A 24,944-nucleotide genomic window follows, 5' to 3' on the forward strand; every position below is an offset into this window, starting at 1 on the left:
TTATCTTACTGGGAGTTATCTTACTGGGAGCTGTGTTACTGGAAGTTATCTTACTGGGAGCTATGTTACTGGGAGCTGTGTTACTGGGAGTTATCTTACTGGGAGCTGTGTTACTGGGAACTGTGTAACTGGGAGTTATCTTACTGGGAGCTGTGTTACTGGGAGTTATCTTACTGGGAGCTGTGTTACTGGGAGTTGTCTTACTGGGAGCTGTGTTACTGGGAGCTGTCTTACTGGGAGCTGTGTTACTGGGAACTGTGTAACTGGGAGTTATCTTACTGGGAGATGTGTTACTGGGAGTTATCTTACTGGGAGCTGTGTTACTGGGAGTTGTCTTACTGGGAGCTGTGTTACTGGGAGCTGTGTTACTGGGAGTTATCTTGCTGGGAGCTGTGTTACTGGGAGCTGTGTTACTGGGAGTTATCTTACTGGGAGCTGTGTTACTGGGAACTGTCTTACTGGGAGCTGTGTTACTGGGAGCTGTGTTACTGGGAGTTATCTTACTGGGAGCTGTGTTACTGGGAACTGTCTTACTGGGAGCTGTGTTACTGGGAGCTGTGTTACTGGGAGTTATCTTACTGGGAGCTGTGTTACTGGGAGTTATCTTACTGGGAGCTGTGTTACTGGGAACTGTCTTACTGGGAGCTGTGTTACTGGGAGCTGTGTTACTGGGAGTTATCTTACTGGGAGCTGTGTTACTGGGAGTTATCTTACTGGGAGCTGTGTTACTGGGAGTTATCTTACTGGGAGTTGTCTTACTGGGAGCTGTGTTACTGGGAGTTATCTTACTGGGAGTTATCTTACTGGGAGCTGTGTTACTGGGAGTTATCTTACTGGGAGCTGTGTTACTTGGAGTTATCTTACTGGGAGTTGTCTTACTGGGAGCTGTGTTACTGGGAGCTGTGTTACTGGGAGCTATCTTACTGGGAGCTGTGTTACTGGGAGTTATCTTACTGGGAGCTGTGTTACTGGGAGTTATCTTACTGGGAGCTGTGTTACTGGGAGTTATCCTACTGGGAGCTGTGTTACTGGGAGTTATCTTACTGGGAGCTGTGTTACTGGGAGTTATCTTACTGGGAGCTGTGTTACTGGGAGTTATCTTACTGGGAGCTGTGTTACTGGGAACTGTCTTACTGGGAGCTGTGTTACTGGGAGCTGTGTTACTGGGAGTTATCTTACTGGGAGCTGTGTTACTGGGAGCTGTGTTACTGGGAGCTGTGTTACTGGGAGTTATCTTACTGGGAGCTGTGTTACTGGGAACTGTCTTACTGGGAGCTGTGTTACTGGGAGTTATCTTACTGGGAGCTGTGTTACTGGGAGCTGTGTTACTGGGAGCTGTGTTCTCAGTCTACACAATACATAAAGGGGCAGATGTACTAAGCCTAGGAGAGGCATTAAGTGGACCGAGATAATGGCCCTTATTCTAGTTGAATCGGACGGATGCGTATTTCGGATGGCCACCGAGTGTTCTTAGCCGCGCCTACCGTACGGATCGCTCACACCATCCGAATGCGGTAAGACGCAGAGCGAATGGACCACGAGTGGATGTTTCATGTGCACAACTCCCCCATCTGTGGGAACCTCCCCCATCCTCCGATGGTCACCACCCATCGAAGGATGGACCGAGCGGTCAGACAGCTGCGAGTGCTCCAGACCACTCAGACATTTCTCCGTATGAAAGCAGGTATATGGACGGGCAGCTGGCATCCGGCTATGTCATATGTCCGCCCCCCACACGTGCGTCACGGCCAGATTACCATACATACGCCCAGCGCTTTAATGGGAACACCCATGAAACACGGGGCGTACGCATATGGTAATGAGCCCAAACAGCCCTTCATGCCCCTCTCCACCCCCTGCTCGGATTGTTCCAACCGATCGTTTTCTGTACAGACCTCACGCCATGCTCGTACATGTTAGGCGTTCGCACATGCGCAGATATGCCTCTGCACATGCGCAAACACCAACCATCGGCCGTCCATCCACATTCGGAGCCATCCGACTCAGGGGCAAACGCAGGATTTTCAGAAGGGGTTTCCAGAGGTGCGGAGCAAAGTACGGAGATGGACACTTAGGTGACCCAGTATATGTTTTGATGTCCCGCGGGTGGTAGGGGGTATTATATCAACCGCTCAGCATATAGGGCCTGGATCAGTAATATCCACTAATTACCCCTTTACTGCACAGATGTTGGGAGATGAGGTGGGAGAAGGGGGCATTGGGCTAAATGAAGGGGCCCTGATACATAGCTTCCGGGGTGGTAGAGGATGTTTAATACGCAGAGGAGGGGTGTATAGTGGAGTGGGCTTATTATTCAGAATTTTCTGGTGGGAGGACAACTTGCTTGACTGCAGATATCTCCAGTTCCCGGAAATAGATTTCTTAGATTTTAATGGAATTAAAAACTAGAGAATCCCATCTACCAAATGGTATTGGGGACTAGGGGATCAGAGTTCAGGAGGCAGAGCAATCTGCCAACGAGCATATAAATAACATACCAGGTGTGTGGAGCTAGAGCAGTAACCAGCTGCTTGAAGGCTGATATCTCTGGTTCTGTGAACAGTAGAGACAAGTTTCTAGTGTCATTCAAAGGGGGAGAGTCACAGATTTTGGAATATATCCTCAGAAAAACTCTACGTCAGACAGAACCTGAAATATCTGACTGGGAACAGCAATTAACAGGCTTGGATGGGGACCACTGCTTTGAAGTCAGATATCTCCGGTTCCCAAGGTCCGATTTTAAAAATTCTTGTACTCTTGGAAAGAGGTGACCCTCAGCTTTCAGACAGTGGCCCTTATATTCCTGGGGGGGTTTCTGGGTACTCGGAAACCCCCCCCTGCATGCGCTACTGCGACTCAATCAGAATAAGGGCCAAAGTGCCTGCCAAACAGCTCCTAACTGCCATGTTACAGGCTGGATTTGAATTATCAAAGTTAAGAGCTGATTGGCTGGTACTTTGTCTATGATGACAGTGGCTGGGTTTGAATACAAATGATAGTAAGTAAATGTTTTTGGAACGCTGGTCATCTAGTGTCTTGTGTCCTCATTACAGACCTATGGCCACTACACCGAGGAACTGTCGCATTTTGCCCGCAAAGAAGCTGCCAGATTACTGCAGGAGAAGCAGAGAGTGAATGAGACCAAACCCCCCGACGTCCAGAAACAGTGTTACTCCAAGTGCCACGGTGAGGAACCACTGACCACAGCAATAGTCACAGCTACTGTCCCACTCACAGCTGGATTGCCCATGAGGCAGCCATGGCCGCTGCCTAGAGGGGCTGATTCTGAGGTGGGAACACAAAAAGCAAGTAAATCATGTCCTAATACAATGGTTGCAAATAGATTAATATTTTTGCATGCAGGGTGAATACTGTCTGTGCGTGCATGTGCAATCTCTGAACATGGTTGTACCAGGGCTAAAAGGTGCTTTGTGGGTCATTCTAGTCTGTTCGGTCCCCGGCATGTTCGCACCGGGAACCGATGTTTGCACTGCGCATGTACTGGGCTGCTGTGCGCACGCCCTCGGCGACTTGCATAATAGCCAAGGCGGAGAGCGGGCTGGCGCATGCAGATGCCCAGCATTTCCTGGGCATTCCCACAAAAATGATGGGTGTGCCCAGGAAAATGCTGGGCATCACCAATGCGAACGTGGACTGGACGGCGCATATATAGGTCTGTCAAGACGGGGATGTGCGGACTGCTGTAGGGGGCGGGCATTTGCGCGGGCGGCATCTCTGGTGCTCGGTAAGCTGCCAACAGTATATTGTCTAGGGCCCCGTATTAGGGTTCTGAAACAGTCCTGTCATTTTGTGGGTAAAATATAATAATAACAATAATAATATTTTTTTAAAATCCTTTTGAAAAATGTGCCTACCTGCTGACAGATTGTGAGTGGGGATGGGGGCGTGGCAGGGCAGGGTGGGGGGAATGGCAGTGGCAGGCTGGGGGCTTGACAGTGGCAGGGTTGGGTGTGACAGTGGCAGGGTTGGGGGCGTGAGCGGCAGGCTAAGGGTGTGACAGTGGCAGGCTGGGGGGCGTGGCAGGGCAGGGTGGGGGTCTTGGCAGTGGCAGGCTGGGGGGGCGTGACAGTGGCAGGCTGGGGGGCGTGACAGTGGCAGGCTGGGAGGCGTGGCAGTGGCAGGCAGGGGGTGTGGCCACATGCTTAGCATAAAACACCATTTTATTGGCACACACAGGGTTGGGAAACTGGTCTGAGACAATGGGCCAGATGCACTATGCTTCAAAAGTGATAAAAAGGAGAGTGATAAACAATCAGCCAATCAGCTCCCAGCTGTCATTTTTCAAACCCAGCCTGCAACACGGCAGGTAGGAGCTGATTGGCTGGCTGCTTATCACTCTCCATTTTATCACTTTTGAATCTTAGTGCATCTGGCCCAATGTCACATATGCATTTATTTGAAGGGAAAATGTCACGAACAAGTTATAGAAATACGTTTATGTTTGTGAAACACAGAACTTCCCTGAATATCTCCAGTTATCCATGACAAATTACTGAGAGTTATAGTAACTTTTGTCCAATAACCAGAACTTATTATTTTTAGTATTCCCGACCCACGAACCGCGCCACAGAATGTAAACACTGGAACGTTCTGGGTGCGATCTAGCGGGACCCCTGTACTTCATCATGATAGGCCCAAGCACTGACACTCTCCCGTCGCCTGATAGGGATCGCAATGTTTTGATGTCTCGCTGGGCTTTTGGGCCTCATCCCTGTGTGTTGTCTTGCAGCCTGTGTACAGCGAGTGAAGAAATATTTCATCAAAAAGTTGGGAGAAGACTGGATCTTCCTTGTCCTGCTCGGTCTGGTCATGGCGCTGGTCAGCTGGAGCATGGATTACGCCAGCGCCAAGAGTTTACAGGGTAACTCCTCTTACTGCTTACTGTGCCTAGTCCGTGTGCCAGGGAGGGACAATCTGCATGCAGAGAGGAACACTGGTAACCGTGGGGCGAATTGCCTCCGAGCAGGAGCAGGGGGTGGTCACACAATCATAGTGCCGCGTTCCCTCCCTCTCAGCCTGCAGCCAATAGACAGCCAGTGGCTGTCAGCATGCTGAATGGGGGATGGCAGGAGCTATACACCAATCAGAGTGCAGCATTCTCTACTTCCCTCCAAGCCTGCAGCCAGACAGTGTATGGCTGGCTCTATGCTGATTGATGGATGGATGAAGCTATCAACCAATCAGAGTGCAGCATTCTCTAACCCCCCCCCCCCCCCCCCCTCCCAGCCTGCAGCCAGTCAGTGGATGGCTGGCACTATGCCGATTGGTTGATGGCCTGGAGCTATCCACCAATCAGAGTTCTGACAGCCATGCACTGCAGGAAAGCATGCAGAGAGACAGTGATGCATTGTGATTGGCTGGCAGAAGTTTTGCAACAAATCTCAACACCAATATAATGCTGCACATCTGCGGACCAAGAGCTTACATTTGGTCAGGTGCTCAGACAAAGGGCAGTATTCAATGTAAAATATCGCCGTGTGCAGCGAATCCTGTTTAGGATTCGCTGCACACTAGCTGTGTTCCAGAGGGCTGGCTGCCACTCGCTCTCCCAGTATTCAATGTCGGAGGGGCTCGTTGACGAGCGTCCGCTGCAGGGAGCCTGAGGACAGCAGCAGGCAGGGAGATGGAAGTCTCCCTGCCTGCCCCAGAACGTATGTGGGGGGGAGGTGGTCTCCCCGGGAGCCAGGCAGCACAGGCTGCCCCCCGGGAGAGCCAAGAGGGGACCGGGTATTCACTACACCCGATCGTGCATATGTAATGATCGGATGCAGTGAATAAATGAATATCTAATGAGCGGCTCGGCTCCTGGCCCCCTGCTGGCAGCTCTGTGTAAAAAAAAAAAGAAAAAAATTTAAATTAAATATATATTCATGTGCTATAAGCACATGAATAAAAATAGCATGCCCCTTCACAGAATAAAATTCCTGATTTTTTTACACCAAAATTAAAACAAAAAAACTTTTATTTTAAAAGTTCACATTCCACTTCTCCATGAAAAGTTGGAGAATTGCTACACGGAGAGACACGGCGAAAATCACTCAGAAAGACGGCTAGAAGTACACGTTGAATAGGGTTGTTCGCTTTTTGAGACCAAAATTCTCCGTCCAACGCGAGAACAGCACAAACTCGCCATAAAACACGGTGAATTTTTCTCATTGAATACTGCCCAAAGGCATCATATAAATATGTCACCTTTACACTATTAACACATAGATAATAATAATAATGATGATGTAGTATGTAATGGTGAGCCCTGGCTCCTACTGTAGGTGTCCCTTTCTCTCTCCCAGCTTACAAGTGGATGTACCAGGGCGTGTCCCCCAATGTCTGGTTCCAGTATCTGGCCTGGGTGACGTATCCCCTCGTCCTCATACTGTTTGCTGCCGTCTTCTGCCACTTAGTGTCCCCTCAGGCCATTGGTAAGTAGCCATCACCACTGCCTTCCTGTCTGCTGGTATCTGCCCTGTCTCCTTATATTATATGTGCCTGTCCGTCACAGCGGGCCTCATTCAGGTGCGTTCCAAGCAGCTATAGGGTCTAATTCAGTAACATACCCACATTACCAATCGCTAATTGCTAATTTATGCGCAATCTGCGCATGATCCAGCGCACCTGCGCATCCCCTTAAACTGTGATCGCATTGTAAATAATGGTGAGGGCAGCTATGAGGCGTTTTTGGGGCAGCGAAATGGCTTTGAGGGGGGCGTGGTCTGGATAATGGAGAAGTGTCCATCATGTTTAAGGGCGCAGCGGCAGCATGAAATCATACGCAGCAGCTGCAACCCAAAACATGGCCACCCTGAGTATGGTTTTGCAGTTTGGCTGTGCAGCCAGGGGGGCTAAATGCAATCGCTACATTTTTAAATTGCATCACATTTGGTTGCCTATAGCAACATACCATCTTCAACAGAATTCTCATCTTGCACATATTAGCACATAAGTGCAACAGCATATGGCAATGGCTGGAACAACTGCGCCTGAATCAGGCCCAGTATCATGAGGTAAATCTCTCATCGAGCTGTTCCTGAGCGCAGGCGGCTTCTGTCTTTGGGCATCTCCTGATGCCAGAGACTTATAACGACATAGCAGCTGAGGGGTCTCAGCGATGGGTGTACTTCGTGGAACTGCGTGTGGGCAGCCAGGGTAACTGGAGCCAGCTCCTGGATGCTACATTTACAGCTGACACAACCGCAGAGTGAGTCACCTACCCAGCTAAGTGTGGGCTCATCCGTCTTACTCCACCAGTGCCCTTGTGTGACCTAGGGCATGCTACAACTGTGGCAGGGCATGCTGGGATGTGTAGTTTCACAGCAGCTGGAGGGTCACAGGTTCCCTACTCCAAGTCCTCACCCACTTTTTACTTCACTACCAAATCTAAGATAATCATTTAATATATCCATTTATTATTTGTCACATCCGGGTGCATCAGTGAGGAAACGGGATAATGCCACTAATTACATCACCTGACGCGGCTATTGGAATACGCCCCGAACCATTACGCATTTTTGCTATAGATGGTTTTCGTGAGACCATTTTAGACTTTTTGCCTGTTGTTGAAGATCCATTTTTTGCATTTGAATTCACCTTGATACATTGGGGGGACTCATCCTTTGTTATTGCCCACAATAAAAAGTGATAAATTAATTGTCTGGGAAAATCAAAATTGCATCTTAGGAGAGGGATCAAAAAGTCATAAACTGGACGCAGTAATAACAGGATTTCTGTTCCACCCAGAGAGCACCCCGATTTCTCAGATGAAGCGGCGAGAGGCGTAAGTCAGGTGACCCATACCCCTTTCATGTTATTGGTGATCCATGACCAGGCCAAGTCCCAGCTGTCAGAATGAAATATTGCTATTTATTCTTAATGTATGTATATATATATTTAGCTAACCCGATTGGTCCCTGCCGTGCTCGCAGATGGTGACCCCGTCTCCAGAGGTTTTAATATCGTCATGTTTGTTTTCCGAGGTTCTGGCATTCCGGAGCTGAAAGTCATTCTCCGAGGGGTGGTGCTGAAGGAATATCTGACTCTCAAAGCGTTCATAGCCAAAGTGATCGGACTGACGGCGTCTCTGGGGAGTGGGATGCCGCTGGGGAAAGAGGTGAGAGGCAGCAGCGGAGACCCCGAGAACAAATCCAGCAAGAAGTCAGATAAACATCGGATGTATTGGGAGGAATTCAGTTAGATGCGATGCGGTGATTTCCATCTGGTGATAATGGGGGGGGGGGGGGGGAGCCTCTGGCTTTAATGTCTGGCGCTATTCAATTGAAGACCCTTTTTGCTTGGCCATTAAATAAAGATAGGGCCTGATTCGGCTGCATATATTTGCTGTTTAGCAAGCAGGTAAACGTGCCCCCCAAACACATGCCCCCCCGCCGCCCAAATCCCCCCACTAGCAAGCAAGCGGATGCTTTCACACACACGTGCCCTCGCTTGCGGTCACACGGGAGAGCAATCATTGGATGTTCTAAGTCGCGTATGTGCAATCCCCAAACAAAAGATGGGGGAGCGAATTCCGCTCACAGCGAGCGGATCTGAATCACCCTCAGAGAATCGGGGATAGTTCCCAGACCAGTGGGTTAAGGGGTGCAGTTAGTACTGATGGTCAAGATACTGACATTCGTTATGCTGACATGGTCAAAATGCCGACATTTAAAAAAAATCATAAAACTCATGTTGTCATGTCAAAAAAAAAAGTCAACACGAGTTTTGTGATTTTTTTTCTTTGAAACCGACTTGTTCTTGCATCACAATCCAAATGGCCAAAGAGTTGGTGTCGACACCAAAAACAACAACACATTTCAACTTTTTTGACATGCCAAGTCGGCATTTTGACTGTGTCAGTATTTTGAATGTGGTGAAATCATACGGAAACCTGGGTAAATACCTGGACAAAAACGCACAACTGCTTCAATTATCCCGCGATACATGAATGCGACAAATTGAATCCGCCCCACAATCTACATCAATGCAGAATGCACGGCAGGCTTGTCATTCATAACAGAGAGAATACGTGGAGTCACATACAACAATGCCTGATGTCTAATATTTCCCCCATGCTTTCTATAATGCCAGTGCAGCTGGGTGCCATGCCAAGATGGGCACAGCAGGCACAGAGTACTGGCACTCTGTGTCTCCTATCATGTCCACATCCCAGTTGATCACGTCAACTGCGTTCAAACATCAGCGACGGTCGCAGAACCTCCGATAATTGACCATCTAGGTAGCCCCGCGGTCTGGCGCAGTGTGCGCGGGAGCTAATATAAATGGGCGCATGCGTAGTGCAACCATGATAATTATTCTGGGTCCCAGCCCAGGCCCAGCCATGTACAGGGGCCCCATTCACTGAATCAGAGCTGCTCGCAACACGGCAGAAACATGCGGCCAGGGAATCATAATATATCACATTAATTGGGGGTAATACGATACCAGAGATTATGAGAAGGGATCAGATGAAATCTGCGCAAACACGCGACCCTCGGGCTCCTCATTTCGTTTTCACCATAATTGCGTCTAAAAATAATTTACTGTTCGGAAGATGAGTTACTTGATAAGTCGTGATGGTTATAATAGATCAGCAGATGAGTCTGAGTCAGACGGGATTCCCCAGCAGAGTCCGCGCTCAGTGAAATCCTATTCTGTAAATAACGTAACGAGGTGGCATCATTGCTGCACTGAGAGGGCATTGCTGAGGGGGGAGCGGGTGAGATGGGGCACAACGGGACAGTTTTCATGTAAGTTAGTAAGTTTTATTTATTTATGTTCAGTTTCTTATAATCTTTATTTATATAGGGCCCTTTCGTTCAGAACAATACACATAATACATCGGATGGGGGGGGGGTGCAGCAATAGATAAGTCACACAGACATAAGAGAAAGCCTTGCGAGCACAGCAGCCACAATGTAGCGTTGGTTCCATGGGTTGTGCATTAAACCCTAACAAGGTACCAAGTGAGGCAGCCATCTTGGGCGCACTGCATGGATTACCCTGGGTGGAATAGGTTACCACTAGAGGAAATGACACAAATTGGGGTGATTGCAGTGTAGAGTAGGGTTCCAATAAGACAGTCAGGTCCTTGTACCACAAGTGCACCAGATGTGGCAGCCAGTTGGGCACACTATGAAGGTGACACTGTGGGAGGTGAGCAATACAGGGACACAATTCAGATATGAAAAGGCTTGTGCTTGTGTATACAGTGTGATATACAGTGTATGGACACATCCACATGAAGTATATCCTGCCCGCAGGGGAACCATCTGAGGCAACCAGCTGGGGTGCACTGCGTACATCACTGCTGGCAGGGTGTGCGGTCAGTGGGGTACACATTACAGGAATAATAGGACATGATAAAAACACCTCTGCAAGGGACTGATGAAAGGGTGGAATGTACGCGAGTCCTGGTCTCAGCAGTACAGGTGTGTGTGAGAAATTGGGGAGCACATTAATGTGCTTGGGAAGTGTTGTACTTGTTACGTAGACTGTCCCTGGTGCTTTCCTCCAACACCTCTATGCACACCATGAGGAATAGGTCTGGGGGCAGCGGTAGGGGTAGTGGGCCTGCTCCAGGTGTTCTCAAGGTAAAGAAAAAAGTTACCCCCCTGCCTAATGCCCGGTACACACCAGGACGATGGTGCTCGTGAGCGGGTCGTCACAGGAACATATGACCCGCTCACGAGCTGACGGCAGCGCTGACCCGCCGCAAAAATGCCCCGATCGTGACTCCCACCCACTACAATGGTCATTTCTGAGATCCTAACTGCAGCAGGTAGGATCTCAGAAAAGACCGACCGACCCACGGGGCCGCGCATCGAATCGAGATCGCATCAAAAGGGTAGCGAAATGGCCCAAAACACGGCTTGTATCTAAATTGGCTCGTTTTGGGCCATATCGGCCATATTACCCCCGTTGCCGCTTACCGCTGCTGCCTTTGTAGCAGGGACATGCAGATCTCTGCAGTCCCGGCCCTTCTCCTGGCTCGGCTCCTGTCCTGCTGCTATTAAAATCTCCCTCCCAAAAAGAGGCTCTGCTGTAAGGGAGCGGACATTTTGTGAGGGAGATTTTAGTAGCAGCAGGACAGGAGCCGAGCCAGGAGAAGGGCCGGGACCGCAGACAAATAGATCTGCGTGTCCCGGCTACAGAGGTGGCAACAGCAGCGGCAAGCTGCAACGGGGGTAAGGCAGGCAGCAGTGGAACGAGAGCCCCCGCAGACCCCCGGCACCCACACTTTACTCAGCGCCTCCCTGCCGCCGCGGGGTCTGCGGGGCTATTGTTATGCCACACTGGTCCTGAACGACTGGGGTACAAAACTATATAAAATGTTTTGCGCATGCTCCTGTCAAAAATGGGTGATGTGGGACCCTACAAGAGTCTTGCACGAGGTCAGAATCCCATACCTCCCAACATGACCCTCTCCAGGAGGGACACCATGCTCTGTTCCTGGACTTCCCTCTTAAGTAATGATTACTCTAACCTGTGGTGACACCTTTCTTAGCAATGAACCTGCTCAAAACAGGTGATGGTAATCATACATTAAGAGGGAAGTCCAGGAATAGAGCAATGTGTTCCTCCTGGAGAGGGTCATGTTGGGAGGTATGGGACTATGAGGCCTCCCTAGGAGGACTTGCAGCTGAGGGGGGATTAGAGGTCCTTGGACAATACTTGCCTAACTGACCCTCTCCATGCGGAAGCTAATGCTCTGTTTCTGGACTTCCCTGGTAATGTATGATTGCCAGCACCTGTGGGGAGCTAGGTAATAGATAAGAAAGGTGTCACCACAGGTGATGCCAATCATACATTACCAGGGAAGCCCAGGGACAGAGCATTGTGTCCTCCTGGAGAGGGGCATGCTGGGAGGTATGGATAATGTATGATTGCCAGCACCTGTGGGGTGCTAGGTAATAGATAAGAAAGGTGTCACCACAGGTGCTGGCAATCATACATTATCAGGGAAGCCCAGGAACAGAGCACTGTGTCCTCCTGGAGAGGGACATGCTGGGAGGTATGGATAATGTATGATTGCCAGCACCTGTGGGGAGCTAGGTAACTGATAAGAAAGGTGTCACCACAGGTGCTGGCAATCATACATTACCAGGGAAGCCCAGGAACAGAGCATTGTGTCCTCCTGGAGAGGGGCATGCTGGGAGGTATGGATAATGTATGATTGCCAGCACCTGTGGGGAGCTAGGTAACTGATAAGACAGGTGTCACCACAGGTGCTGGCAATCATACATTACCAGGGAAGCCCAGGAGCAGAGCATTGTGTCCTCCTGGAGAGGGGCATGCTGGGAGGTATGGATAATGTAGGATTGCCAGCACCTGTGGGGAGCTAGGTAACTGATAAGAAAGGTGTCACCACAGGTGCTGGCAATCATACATTACCAGGGAAGCCCAGGAACAGAGCATTGTGTCCTCCTGGAGAGGGGCATGCTGGGAGGTATGGATAATGTATGATTGCCAGCACCTGTGGGGAGCTAGGTAACTGATAAGAAAGGTGTCACCACAGGTGCTGGCAATCATACATTACCAGGGAAGCCCAGGAACAGAGCATTGTGTCCTCCTGGAGAGGGGCATGCTGGGAGGTATGGATAATGTATGATTGCCAGCACCTGTGGGGAGCTAGGTAACTGATAAGAAAGGTGTCACCACAGGTGCTGGCAATCATACATTACCAGGGAAGCCCAGGAACAGAGCATGGAGAGGGTCAGGTAGGCAAGTATGTCCTACCTATAAAGGGAGAGCTTGTGCATGTGATTCCTATGTATATAGGGAGAGCTTGTGCATGTGATTCCTATGTATAAAGGGAGAGCTTGTGCATGTGATTCCTATGTATAAAGGGAGAGCTTGTGCATATGATTCCTGTGTATAAAGTGAGAGCTTGTGCATATGATTCCTACAGATAGGGAGAGCTTGTGCATGTGATTCCTATGTATAGGGAGAGCTTGTGCATATGATTCCTATGTATATAGGGAGAGCTTGTGCATATGATTCCTATGTATAGGGAGAGCTTGTGCATATGATTCCTATGTATATAGGGAGAGCTTGTGCATGTGATTCCTATGTATATAGGGAGAGCTTGTGCATATGATTCCTATGTATATAGGGAGAGCTTGTGCATATGATTCCTGTGTATAAAGGGAGAGCTTGTGCATATGATTCCTGTGTATAAAGGGAGAGCTTGTGCATGTGATTCCTATGTATAGGGAGAGCTTGTGCATATGATTCCTATGTATAGGGAGAGCTTGTGCATATGATTCCTATGTATATAGGGAGAGCTTGTGCATGTGATTCCTTTGTAAATAGGGTGAGCTTGTGCATATGATTCCTATGTATAGGGAGAGCTTGTGCATGTGATTCCTATGTATAAAGGGAGAGCTTGTGCATATGATTCCTGTGTATAGGGAGAGCTTGTGCATATGATTCCTGTGTATAAAGGGAGAGCTTGTACATATGATTCCTACGTATAAAGGGAGAGCTTGTTCATGTGATTGCTATGTATAGGGAGAGCTTGTGCATATGATTCCTGTGTATAAAGGGAGAGCTTGTACATATGATTCCTATGTATAGGGAGAGCTTGTGCATATGATTCCTATGTATAAAGGGAGAGCTTGTGCATATGATTCCTATGTATAGGGAGAGCTTGTGCATATGATTCCTATGTATAAAGGGAGAGCTTGTGCATATGATTCCTGTGTATAAAGGGAGAGCTTGTGCATATGATTCCTATGTATATAGGGAGAGCTTGTGCATATGATTCCTATGTATATAGGGAGAGCTTGTGCTTATGATTCCTATGTATATAGGGAGAGCTTGTGCATATGATTCCTGTGTATAAAGGGAGAGCTTGTGCATATGATTCCTGTGTATAAAGGGAGAGCTTGTGCATATGATTCCTATGTATATAGGGAGAGCTTGTGCATATGATTCCTATGTATATAGGGAGAGCTTGTGCATAGGATTCCTGTGTATAAAGGGAGAGCTTGTGCATGTGATTCCTATGTATAAAGGGAGAGCTTGTGCATATGATTCCTATGTATAAAGGAAGAGCTTGTGCATATGATTCCTATGTATATAGGGAGAGCTTGTGCATATGATTCCTATGTATAGGGAGAGCTTGTGCATATGATTCCTATGTATAAAGGGAGAGCTTGTGCATATGATTCCTACATACTGTATAGGGAGAGCTTGTGCATATGATTCCTACGTATAAAGGGAGAGCTTGTACATATGATTCCTATGTATAGGGAGAGCTTGTGCATATGATTCCTATGTATAGGGAGAGCTTGTGCATATGATTCCTGTGTATAAAGGGAGAGCTTGTGCATATGATTCCTACGTATAAAGGGAGAGCTTGTGCATATGATTCCTATGTATAAAGGGAGAGCTTGTGCATATGATTCCTATGTATAGGGAGAACTTGTGCATATGATTCCTATGTATAGGGAGAGCTTGTGCATATGATTCCTATGTATAAAGGGAGAGCTTGTGCATATGATTCCTACATACTGTATAGGGAGAGCTTGTGCATATGATTCCTACGTATAAAGGGAGAGCTTGTACATATGATTCCTATGTATAGGGAGAGCTTGTGCATATGATTCCTATGTATAGGGAGAGCTTGTGCATATGATTCCTGTGTATAAAGGGAGAGCTTGTGCATATGATTCCTGTGTATAAAGGGAGAGCTTGTGCATGTGATTCCTATGTATAAAGGGAGAGCTTGTGCATATGATCCCTATGTATATAGGGAGAGCATGTGCATGTGATTCCTGTGTATAAAGGGAGAGCTTGTGCATATGATTCCTGTGTATAAAGGGAGAGCTTGTGCATATGATCCCTATGTATATAGGGAGAGCTTGTGCATGTGATTCCTATGTATAAAGGGAGAGCTTGTGCATATGATTCCTATGTATAAAGGGAGAGCTTGTGTATGTGATTCCTATGTATAGGGAGAGCTTGTGCAAATAATTCCTGTGTATAAAGGGAGAGCTTGTGCATATGATTCCTATGTACAGTATATAGGGAGAGCTTGTGCATATGATTCCTATGTATATAGGGAGAGCATGTGCATGTGATTCCTGTGTATAAAGGGAGAGATTTTGTGCATATGATCCCTATGTATATAGGGAGAGCTTGTGCATGTGATTCCTATGTATAAAGGGAGAGCTTGTGCATATGATTCCTATGTATAAAGGGAGAGCTTGTGTATGTGATTCCTATGTATAGGGAGAGCTTGTGCATATAATTCCTGTGTATAAAGGGAGAGCTTGTGCATATGATTCCTATGTATATAGGGAGAGCTTGTGCATATGATTCCTATGTATAAAGGGAGAGCTTTTGCATATGATTCCTATGTATATAGGGAGAGCTTGTGCATATGATTCCTATGTATAAAGGGAGAGCTTGTGCATGTGATTCCTATGTATAGGGAGAGCTTGTGCATATGATTCCTATGTATAAAGGGAGAGCTTGTGCATGTGATTCCTGTGTATAAAGGGAGAGCTTGTGCATATGATTCCTGTGTATAAAGGGAGAGCTTGTGCATATGATCCCTATGTATATAGGGAGAGCTTGTGCATGTGATTCCTATGTATAAAGGGAGAGCTTGTGCATATAAATCCTATGTATAAAGGGAGAGCTTGTGTATGTGATTTCTATGTATAGGGAGAGCTTGTGCATATAATTCCTGTGTATAGGGAGAGCTTGTGCATATGATTCCTATGTATAGGGAGAGCTTGTGCATATGATTCCTATGTATAAAGGGAGAGCTTGTGCATATGATTCCTATGTATAAAGGGAGAGCTTGTGCATATGATTCCTATGTATATAGGGAGAGCTTGTGCATATGATTCCTATGTATATAGGGAGAGCTTGTGCATATGATTCATGTGTATAAAGGGAGAGCTTGTGCATGTGATTCCTATGTATAGGGAGAGCTTGTGCATATGATTCCTATGTATAAAGGGAGAGCTTGTGCATATGATTCCTATGTATAAAGGGAGAGCTTGTGCATATGATTCCTATGTATATAGGGAGAGCTTGTGCATGTGATTCCTATGTATATAGGGAGAGCTTGTGCATGTGATTCCTATGTATAAAGGGAGAGCTTGTGCATATGATTCCTATGTATAAAGGGAGAGCTTGTGCATATGATTCCTATGTATATAGGGAGAGCTTGTGCATATGATTCCTATGTATAAAGGGAGAGCTTGTGCATATGATTCCTATGTATAAAGGGAGAGCTTGTGTATGTGATTCCTATGTATAGGGAGAGCTTGTGCATATGATTCCTATGTATAAAGGGAGAGCTTGTGCATGTGATTCCTATGTATAAAGGGAGAGCTTGTGCATGTGATTCCTATGTATATAGGGAGAGCTTGTGCATATGATTCCTGATTTTCTTCCAGCTGGTTCTGCTCTGTGTTCACACGTCTCTGTCTGTGTCTCTTCCAGGGCCCATTCGTGCATATCGCCAGCATCTGCGCCGTCGTCCTTAGCAACTTCATGTCCGTCTTCTGCGACGTCTATGAGGTAAGGAGCTGAAGCTAACCGAGATGTACAGCCCTTTGCTTGTCTCCCTGTGATTGGCTTCTTGCCCTTTTGGCTGCCAATGACTGAATACCCACAATGCCTTGCATTGGCTTGGGCTGCCTGCGTTGGCGTGTCACTTGGATGGTGGCACCAGTTGGCTGTGACTCCTGTGTGTGCCAGGAGAATAATTAGAATTAATTGAACTGATGACTAACCACATTATAATACAGAGTTCCCTTTTATATCCTTCTTCATTGTAATAAACCCAGTTTGCAAACTTAGATCATATTTATCTTTATTATGTGCAAGTTATCAGTGTAAGCTGAGATGATCCATTGTCTGCAGTTTACATTATGTTTGGAATGTGGCGCCACCTAGTGGTAGATTGGGAATGAGTGAGGAGAACGGGGACAGGTGTCTGAGGAGGCGGTATGCGGTCATTAGGTCGGGATACCTACAGTCATTTAGTTCGACAAGCATTGGGTCGACAGCTCTTAGGTTGACATGGCTACGGTCGACAGGGTTGGAAGGTCGACACAAGCATTATTGTGATAACAATGGAACCGCCCTGGATCTTTTCATATGTTATCATAAATCAGAGTAGAAATCTCTTATATATTTAGCCAGATCTGTCACTCAACCCCTGTGGAGAACGTTCCTGTGTAAAACAGTTTCACTTTCATGTGTCTGACGTTCCACCCCCTTGACATCACCTCCCCCCGCCCAGCCAGGGCTACAGTACACGCCCACCATCCACCATTACTCCACAGCCACCATCCACCATTACTCCTGCACATCCCTACCCTCTGCCAGGACCCCCGCGACCCCCCTCCCGTGATTCGCGGGATCCCCGCGAACCCCCCCTCCCGCGATTCGCGGGACCCCCGCGAACCCCCTCCCGCGATTCGCGGGACCCCCGCGACCACCCCGGTATCTGGACTATTGTTAGACAGCACTTACATCGACAGCCATTACATCGACACCATTAGTTCGACACCTCAATAGGTCGACATGGTTTTAGGTCGACATACCATTATGTCGACATGTCATTATGTCGACAGCTCATTAGGTCGACAGCTCATTAGGTCGACAGCTCATTAGGTCGACATGTTTTTAGGTCAACACTGCCATTAGGTCGACAGTGTCTATGTCGACAGTCAAAAGGTCGACATGGGTTTTTTCACTGTTTATTGAGCCGACATGTGCCGACAGGCGGTATTTCATGCCCTACTATCCACTAGGGCGTGGTGGGAGAATAAAATAGTGTGCCGAGCGCAGCGAGGCACCGTGCCCGAAGCATAGCGAGCGGCTGCGGTACACTTCAAACTGTGTCCATGTCGACTGTGTCGACATTTCGGCCAAAAAACTGTGAAAAAACCCATGTCGACCTTTTGACTGTCGACATAGACTCTGTCGACCTAATGGCAGTGTCGACCTAAAAACATGTCGACCTAATGAGCTGTCGACCTAATGAGCTGTCGACCTAATGAGCTGTCGACATAATGACATGTCGTCCTAATGGTATGTCGACCTAAAACCATGTCGACCTATTGAGCTGTCGAACTAATGGTGTCGATGTAATGGCTGTCGATGTAAGTGCTGTCTAATATCCGTCCCAGACCCGACCACCCCCTCCCGCGATTCGCTGGACCTCCGCGACCACCCCCTCCCGCGAAACGCGGGACCCCCGCGACCCTCCCGCAAATCGCGGGACCCCAGCGACCCCTCCCTCCCGCGAGCCCCCTCCCGCGATTCGCAGGACCCCTGCATCCTCCCCTCCCGCGATTCGCGGGACCCCTGCGACCCCCCCTCCCGGCATTAAAAGGGCCTACCGCGACCCCCCCTCCCGCGATTCACGGCACCACCCTTCCCCCCTACTGTGATTTGCGACCCCCCTCCCGCAATTCGCGCCGCCCCCTCCTGCGATTCACGGAACCCCCCGTAGCGCCCCCCTCCCGCGATTTGCGGGCCCCCTCGGCACTTCTCGCGATTTGCGACCGCCCCCTAATTCACACATTTGGGGACCCCACCTCCCGCGATTCATGCCCCCCTCACGCAATTCACGGCACCCCCCACACCCCCCTTCCTGCGATTCGCAACCCCCCACGACCCCCCCTCCCGCGATTCACGAAACCCCCCGTAGCGCCCCCCTCCCGCGATTTGCGGGCCCCCTCGGCACCTCTCGCGATTTGCGACCGCCCCGTAATTCACACATTCGGGGACCCCCCCCCCCTCCCGCGATTCATGCCCCCCTCACGCAATTCACGGCACCCCCCCATACCCCCCTTCCTGCGATTCGGAACCCCCCACAACCCCCCCTCCCACGATTCATGCCCCCTCCCGCGATTCACAGACCCCCGCACCACCCCCTTGATTCACGCCCCCCTCATGCAATTAACGGCAACCCCCCCTCCTGCGATTCGCAGCCCCCCCACGACCCCCGCCTCCTGCGATTCATGACCCCTCCCGTGATTCACGGACCCCCGCACCACCCCCCCTTGACTCACGGCACCCCACGCGCCCCTCCCGCAATTCACGGACCTCCGCAACCCCCCCTCCCGCAATTCACTAACCCCGACAACCCCCCTCCCGCAATTTGCGGACCCCCCTTCCCACGATTCAAGCCCCCCCGCGCCCCCGCCCACGATTTGCGGACCCCCGCCCCCTCCCGCTAACCGTGGATCCCCACACACCACCCCCCCTCCCGCAATTTGCAGACCCCCTTCCGGCAATTCCACCCCCCAGCGGACCACCGCGGCCCCCGCTCCCGCATTTCACGTACCCCCGTGACAATGGGGGATCCTGTACCACCACAAGCAGGTACCGCCCCTAGGTGGGAAATCCGGCCCTGGCTGCCGCACTGCAGGTTTCCCCACTGCCCTCTGCACCAGCGCCACAACTTTTATCAATGTCTTGCCCACATACCACTATTATACAGCCTCCTGCTCTCATGCACGCTCACTCCCTCCCAGTGGGAGGAGACGCTCACCCACTGCCGGGAGCTGCATACTGTCCCCCACCCTCCTCCAGTTCTAGGGATGCCCATCGACCATCAATGATTTTCAAATAATCGATGGTTTATGGCCGATGTTGAATACTTTTGCCATCAATGTGGGAGGACACTGCCCTGCCTCCTGTTCTCCTGCCCCGTAACTTCCGCCAGTGGAGACCCGCTCACCCTGTGTTGCCCACATTCCCCTATCATGCTTTACCGCCCAGCCTCCTGCTCTCATGCACCCTAACTCCCACCCAGTCGGAGGAGACACTGACTCCTGTATTTCTGTGCTGCCACGCTGGACCCTCACCCACTGGCAGAAGCTGCACAGTGTCCACCACCCTCTTTAGTCCCCCGTATGCCCACACACCCCTATCACTACCCAGCTTCCTGCTCTCCTGAACCGTAACTTCCACCACTGGGTAATCGCTGACGCTGTGTTGCCCACATACCCCTATCATGCCTCATATCCCAGCTTCCTGCTCTCATGCACCCTAACTCCCACCCAGTAGGAGGAGACACTGACTCAGGGCCACCGTCCGGTACTCCTGTGCTGCCACGCTGGACCCTCACCCACTGCCAGAAGCTGCAATACAGGGCATCTTTCATACAATTCTAACCATATTTCTCACAATACAAATGTTCACAAATTAAGGGGCGTAGCCCCTTACGCCGGTGTGAAGAGCGCCCGTAGGGCGCGATGAATCACCTAGTTCTATATAATAAAGGCTAAAGGCCCATACACACTGGGCGACTTTGAGCTGAAAGACGCTCAAAACAGCAGCCCAGTGTGTATGCCCCGGTGATGAGCGGTGAGTGCTGCTGGCCGATCCCGCATCATCGCCGGGAAAGCTGTTCATCTGCTGGTATTACCAGCAGATGAGCGGCTTTGAGGACGGCTGTGCATAGCCGTCCTCTCCCCGCTGACGGCACCGGGCAGGGGGAAAGCTGCTCAGTGTGTATGCCCTGAGTGGCTTTCCCCCAAGCGATGATAGCGATCATCACTGTCCATACACGCTGGGCATAGTCACCCAGTGTGTATGGACCTTAACACTACTCCTTAGCTCTGGGGGGGTCCAAGTGTTGTGCGCAATGTCAGCCTCTTGATGGCGCACTACAGAGAACCTGTTCAGCCAAAAGACAATACTCCAGACTTGGGGCTTATTTATCACCACTTCTTGCAACAACAGAGAATCTATTGAAGCAATGTACTAAGGAGATTTTTCCAGGGCAGCTGAGTAAGAAATCTCCCGTGTTTGTAAAGCACCAATCATTTACACCAACATCAAACTGGTTTTGCAGTGTAATGTAGGATACGCACCAGAACGATTTGGATGCAATCTCGTTGATTGTATGTAAATTGGGCATGTTTTGTTTAATTACTTGTGTATTATCTGGGCGCCCGATTTTTTCATTGGGTCGGAAAAATCGCGTCGATCGCATCGCATGCAACCAAATCGCATGCGATGCGATGGACGTTATTTTTCCATAGGAATCAATGTTAAATGTTCCCAAATGGTCCCTGAGACCCGATTTTCCATTAGGGTCAATGTTAAATGCCCCCCAGGCCCCCCCATTTTGGTGTATGCCCCCTCATTGTTAACGACACCCCACCATCAACGCCAACCCGAAGCGTGGCGAGCGTAGCGAGCCCGCGTGGGGCCGACGAAAACGTACACGTCCTCCGACCTTTTCATACCCCCACTATCCACGTCGGCGTGGAGTTGATTTTATAAAGTGTGGCGAGCGCAGCGAGCCCCGCGAGGGGACTCGGATAACTTTACATGTAGTTCGCGTCCACTTGCGGGGCTCGCTGCGCTTGCCACGCTTCGGGCTCGTTTTCGTCGTCCCCTCGCCACACTTTATAAAATGAACTCCACGGCCGGAGTGTGGGGGTATGAAAAAAGTCGGAGGACGCATAGCGCCGCCCCTCGCGGGCTCGCTGCACTCTCCACGCTTCGGGTTGGCGTTGATGGTGGGGTGGCGTTAACAATGCGGGGGCATTTGGGCTAATACACCTAATGGGGGGGGCCATTAGGGGCATTTAACATTGCCCCTAATGGGAAATCGGGTGTCAGGGACCATTTGGAACCATTTAACATTGATTCCTATGGAAAAATCGCGTTGATCGCGGCGATCGCATCGCATGCGATGCGATTGACACGATTTTACCCACATCGCGGGCAGATAATACACAAGTACCGAAAAAATATTTATTCTAATCATTATTTTAATAATTAAGAGTTTTGATCCCAGTACGGGTCCTCTGCTGTCGCCATTCATGGAGAGGAGAAGTGGCAGTAATTGTACCGCTCCAGTCTCTGCCAAATGGCCAGTGCCCAGTGATAGCTTGTTAAATACGAGCTGATTCAGAGGTCCGAATTTGTCCCCGTCCCCCGATAGTCACTCAGGCGCATTCTCAAACTCCCATAGCGAACACCTCCAGCGAGTTTTACACTGATTCAATACACTGATACAATGATTGGCAGACAGGGGTGGCGGCCGCTGAGGTCTGCCCAGCGTTTCTGGGGCGCGACCACAAAACTGGTGGTCGCGGCCATATCACATGACCACGCCCACCGGCTGCTCAGATTGGGGGGGGGGGGGGGGCTGACGTCACATGACGTCATTGCCCTCCCCCCAATTTGGCCATCACCGAGCAGGATAAAAGGTAGGTCCAGGCTTACGTTTATCTGCGAAGAAAAATCATTCAGTGGTGAGTGACCGTTAAATCATTTTTCCTCTGTGCCCATCCGCTCGCATCGTGACGTGGGAATTCGGTCGGCGGGGTGGGCGTGAGTTCAGCGGGGTGACATTTATCTGAATATACGTAGCTTAGTGAGCCGTTCTGAATTACCCCCCATAAAGAGAAGACCTGTCTCCAGGGAAAACACCATCTTATTCTGCATTTTATGCTTATTTCATGTTACTAAATAAGGGGCCAATGTATCACCGATCGGTCTGGGTGCGATATTAGCATCTGGGGAACCCTGCCGGAACCACATCCCGGATCTGTACCCTAAAGGCTGCAACTGCCAACTGCCTACAATTACCTTACAGACGGCAGATGCATTAATGCTTGTGTCAGTAACTAGACAGTGGCCCACACTATATAATGTACCCATAGCATTTACCCAACAGATTCCACCCCGAAACTTGTGTGACCTCTGACTCTGAGATCGCAGTCCTAAGCTGATCCAGAGACAGGGGCAGATGGGGCGATGCAGTGATAGGGGTCCATGTTTAGGGGTGTGGCCAACAATTCTTGTACTTCTGTGCATGCACAAGCCCAGAGCCGGCCATAGCTAATTTGATGCCCTAGGGAAGATGTTGGTTGTTGCCTCCTAGCACTGTCATAAGTTCCGCCCCTGACTCATTGCTCCTTATTCAAATTACACCATACCGTGTTGCTCCTTATTCACAATGCACCACACAGTAGTGCCATTTATGAATGTTACACCACACAGTAGTACACTTTATACACATAATACCACACAGTAATAGCTTAATAACACACACTAATTGCCCTTACACTTTCTGCCGCAACTTAGTAATATCCTTATACACATAATGCCACACAGTAATGATGTTTACACACAAGCCACCTATTGTTACAACCCAATTGCAAACCCAGTGACTGTATGGTGCTGTGGGGGTGGATGGGGAGTGCGCAGACCCAGTAACTGTGTGATGCTGTGGGGGCAATGGGGAGTGCACAGACCCAGTGGCTGTGTGATGCTGTGGGGTGTGCAGACCCAGTGCCAGCAGCTGTGTGATCCTGTGATGGTGAGTGTGCAGACCCAGTGCCAGTGAATATGTGATGCTGTGGTAAGTGTGCAGATCCAGTGACTGTGTGATGCTGTGGGGGAGGGTGTATGTGCGCAGACTCATAACTGTGTGATGCTGTGGGGGAGGTGATAAGTGTGCAGACTTAGTGACTGTGTGATGCTGTGGGGAGTTGATGAGTGTGCAGATCCAGTTACTGTGTGATCCTGTTGGGTTGGTGGTGGTGCGCAGACCCAATGCCAGTGACTGTGTGATGCTGTATTTGTATGTGTGTGGGTGGTGACTATGTAGACCTAGTAACTGTGATACTGTGTGGGAGATGGGGAGTGTTCAGACCCAGTGACTGTGTGATGCTGTGGCCGGGGAGGTGGTGAGTGTGCAGACCCAGCGCCAGTGACTGTGTGATGCTGTAGGGGAGATGGGGAGTGTTCAGACCCAGTGACTGTGTGATGTTGTGGGGGAGGTGGTGAGTGTGCAGACCCAATGCCAGTGACTGTGTGATGCTGTAGGGGAGATGGGGAGTGTTCAGACCCAGTGACTGTGTGATGTTGTGGGGGAGGTGGTGAGTGTGCAGACCCAGTGCCAGTGACTGTGTGATGCTGTGGGGGAGGTGGTGAGTGTGCAGACCCAGAGTAAGTGACTGTGTGATGCTGTGGGGGAGATGGGGAGTGTTCAGACCCAGTGACTGTGTGATGCTGTGAGGGAGGTGGTGAGTGTGCAGACCCAGTGCCAGTGACTGTCTGATGCTGTGGGGCAGGTGGTGAGTGTGCAGACCCAGGGCCAGTGACTGTCTGATGCTGTGGGGCAGGTGGTTAGTGTGCAGACCCAGTGCCAGTGACTGTGTGATGGTGTGTGGGAGATGGGGAGTGTTCAGACCCAGTGACTGTGTGATGCTGTGGGGGAGGTGGTGAGTGTGTAGATCCAGTGCCAGTGACTGTGTGATGCTGTGGGGGAGGTGGTGAGTGTGCAGACCCAGTGCCAGTGACCAGCGACAGGGGCAGATGGGTGTGTGGGAGATGGGGAGTGTTCAGACCCAGTGATTGTGTGATGCTGTGGGGGAGGTGGTGAGTGTGCAGACCCAGTAACTGTGTGATGCTGTGGGGGAGGTGGTGAGTGTGTAGACCCAGTGCCAGTGACTGTGTGATGCTGTGGGGGAGGTGGTGAGTGTGCAGACCCAGTGCCAGTGACTGTTTGATGCTGGTGACCCCCCCCCCCCACTGCATTTATTTGACAGTTACACTGCAAGAAACAAACTTGTGTCCGCTGACTCACTGTGGGCGTGTGCTTGTTGTAATGTATAAAGGCCCATACACACTGGGCGACTTTGAGCTGAAAGTCGCTCAAAACAGCAAGTTTGAGCGGCTTTCAGCTCAAAGCCGCCCAGTGTGTATGCCCAGGCGATGAGCGGTGAGTGCTGCTGCGCGCTACCAGCAGATGAGCGGCTTTCAGGACGGCTTTGCATAGCGCTGCACTATGCAAAGCAGTCCACCCCCCTCCATCGGCGCCGGGCAGGGGTAAAGCCGTTCAGTGTGTATGGACCTTAATTGTCATTGAGGACAAATTACACCTAGATATGAGATAATGAATATCACCTCATTCAAGCAAGCTGTAG

General features: G+C 49.9%; 1 protein-coding gene across 1 annotated transcript in view; it reads left to right on the forward strand.

Moving 5' to 3' along the window:
- Positions 1-1,617: 1,617 nt before the first annotated feature.
- Positions 1,618-24,944, forward strand: part of CLCN1 (chloride voltage-gated channel 1) — a 118,404-nt gene continuing 95,077 nt past the window's right edge. Inside the window, exons 1-6 of the mRNA XM_083150244.1 lie at positions 1,618-1,629; positions 3,054-3,186; positions 4,751-4,882; positions 6,312-6,440; positions 7,992-8,125; positions 16,474-16,551. Of these exons, the coding sequence (XP_083006370.1) occupies positions 1,618-1,629; positions 3,054-3,186; positions 4,751-4,882; positions 6,312-6,440; positions 7,992-8,125; positions 16,474-16,551 (618 nt within the window). The remainder of the gene's footprint in view (positions 1,630-3,053; positions 3,187-4,750; positions 4,883-6,311; positions 6,441-7,991; positions 8,126-16,473; positions 16,552-24,944) is intronic.

The sequence above is a fragment of the Crinia signifera genome, chromosome 6 (assembly GCF_055691185.1).
Source record: "Crinia signifera chromosome 6, ASM5569118v1, whole genome shotgun sequence".
In the NCBI taxonomy this organism is placed as follows: domain Eukaryota; kingdom Metazoa; phylum Chordata; class Amphibia; order Anura; family Myobatrachidae; genus Crinia; species Crinia signifera.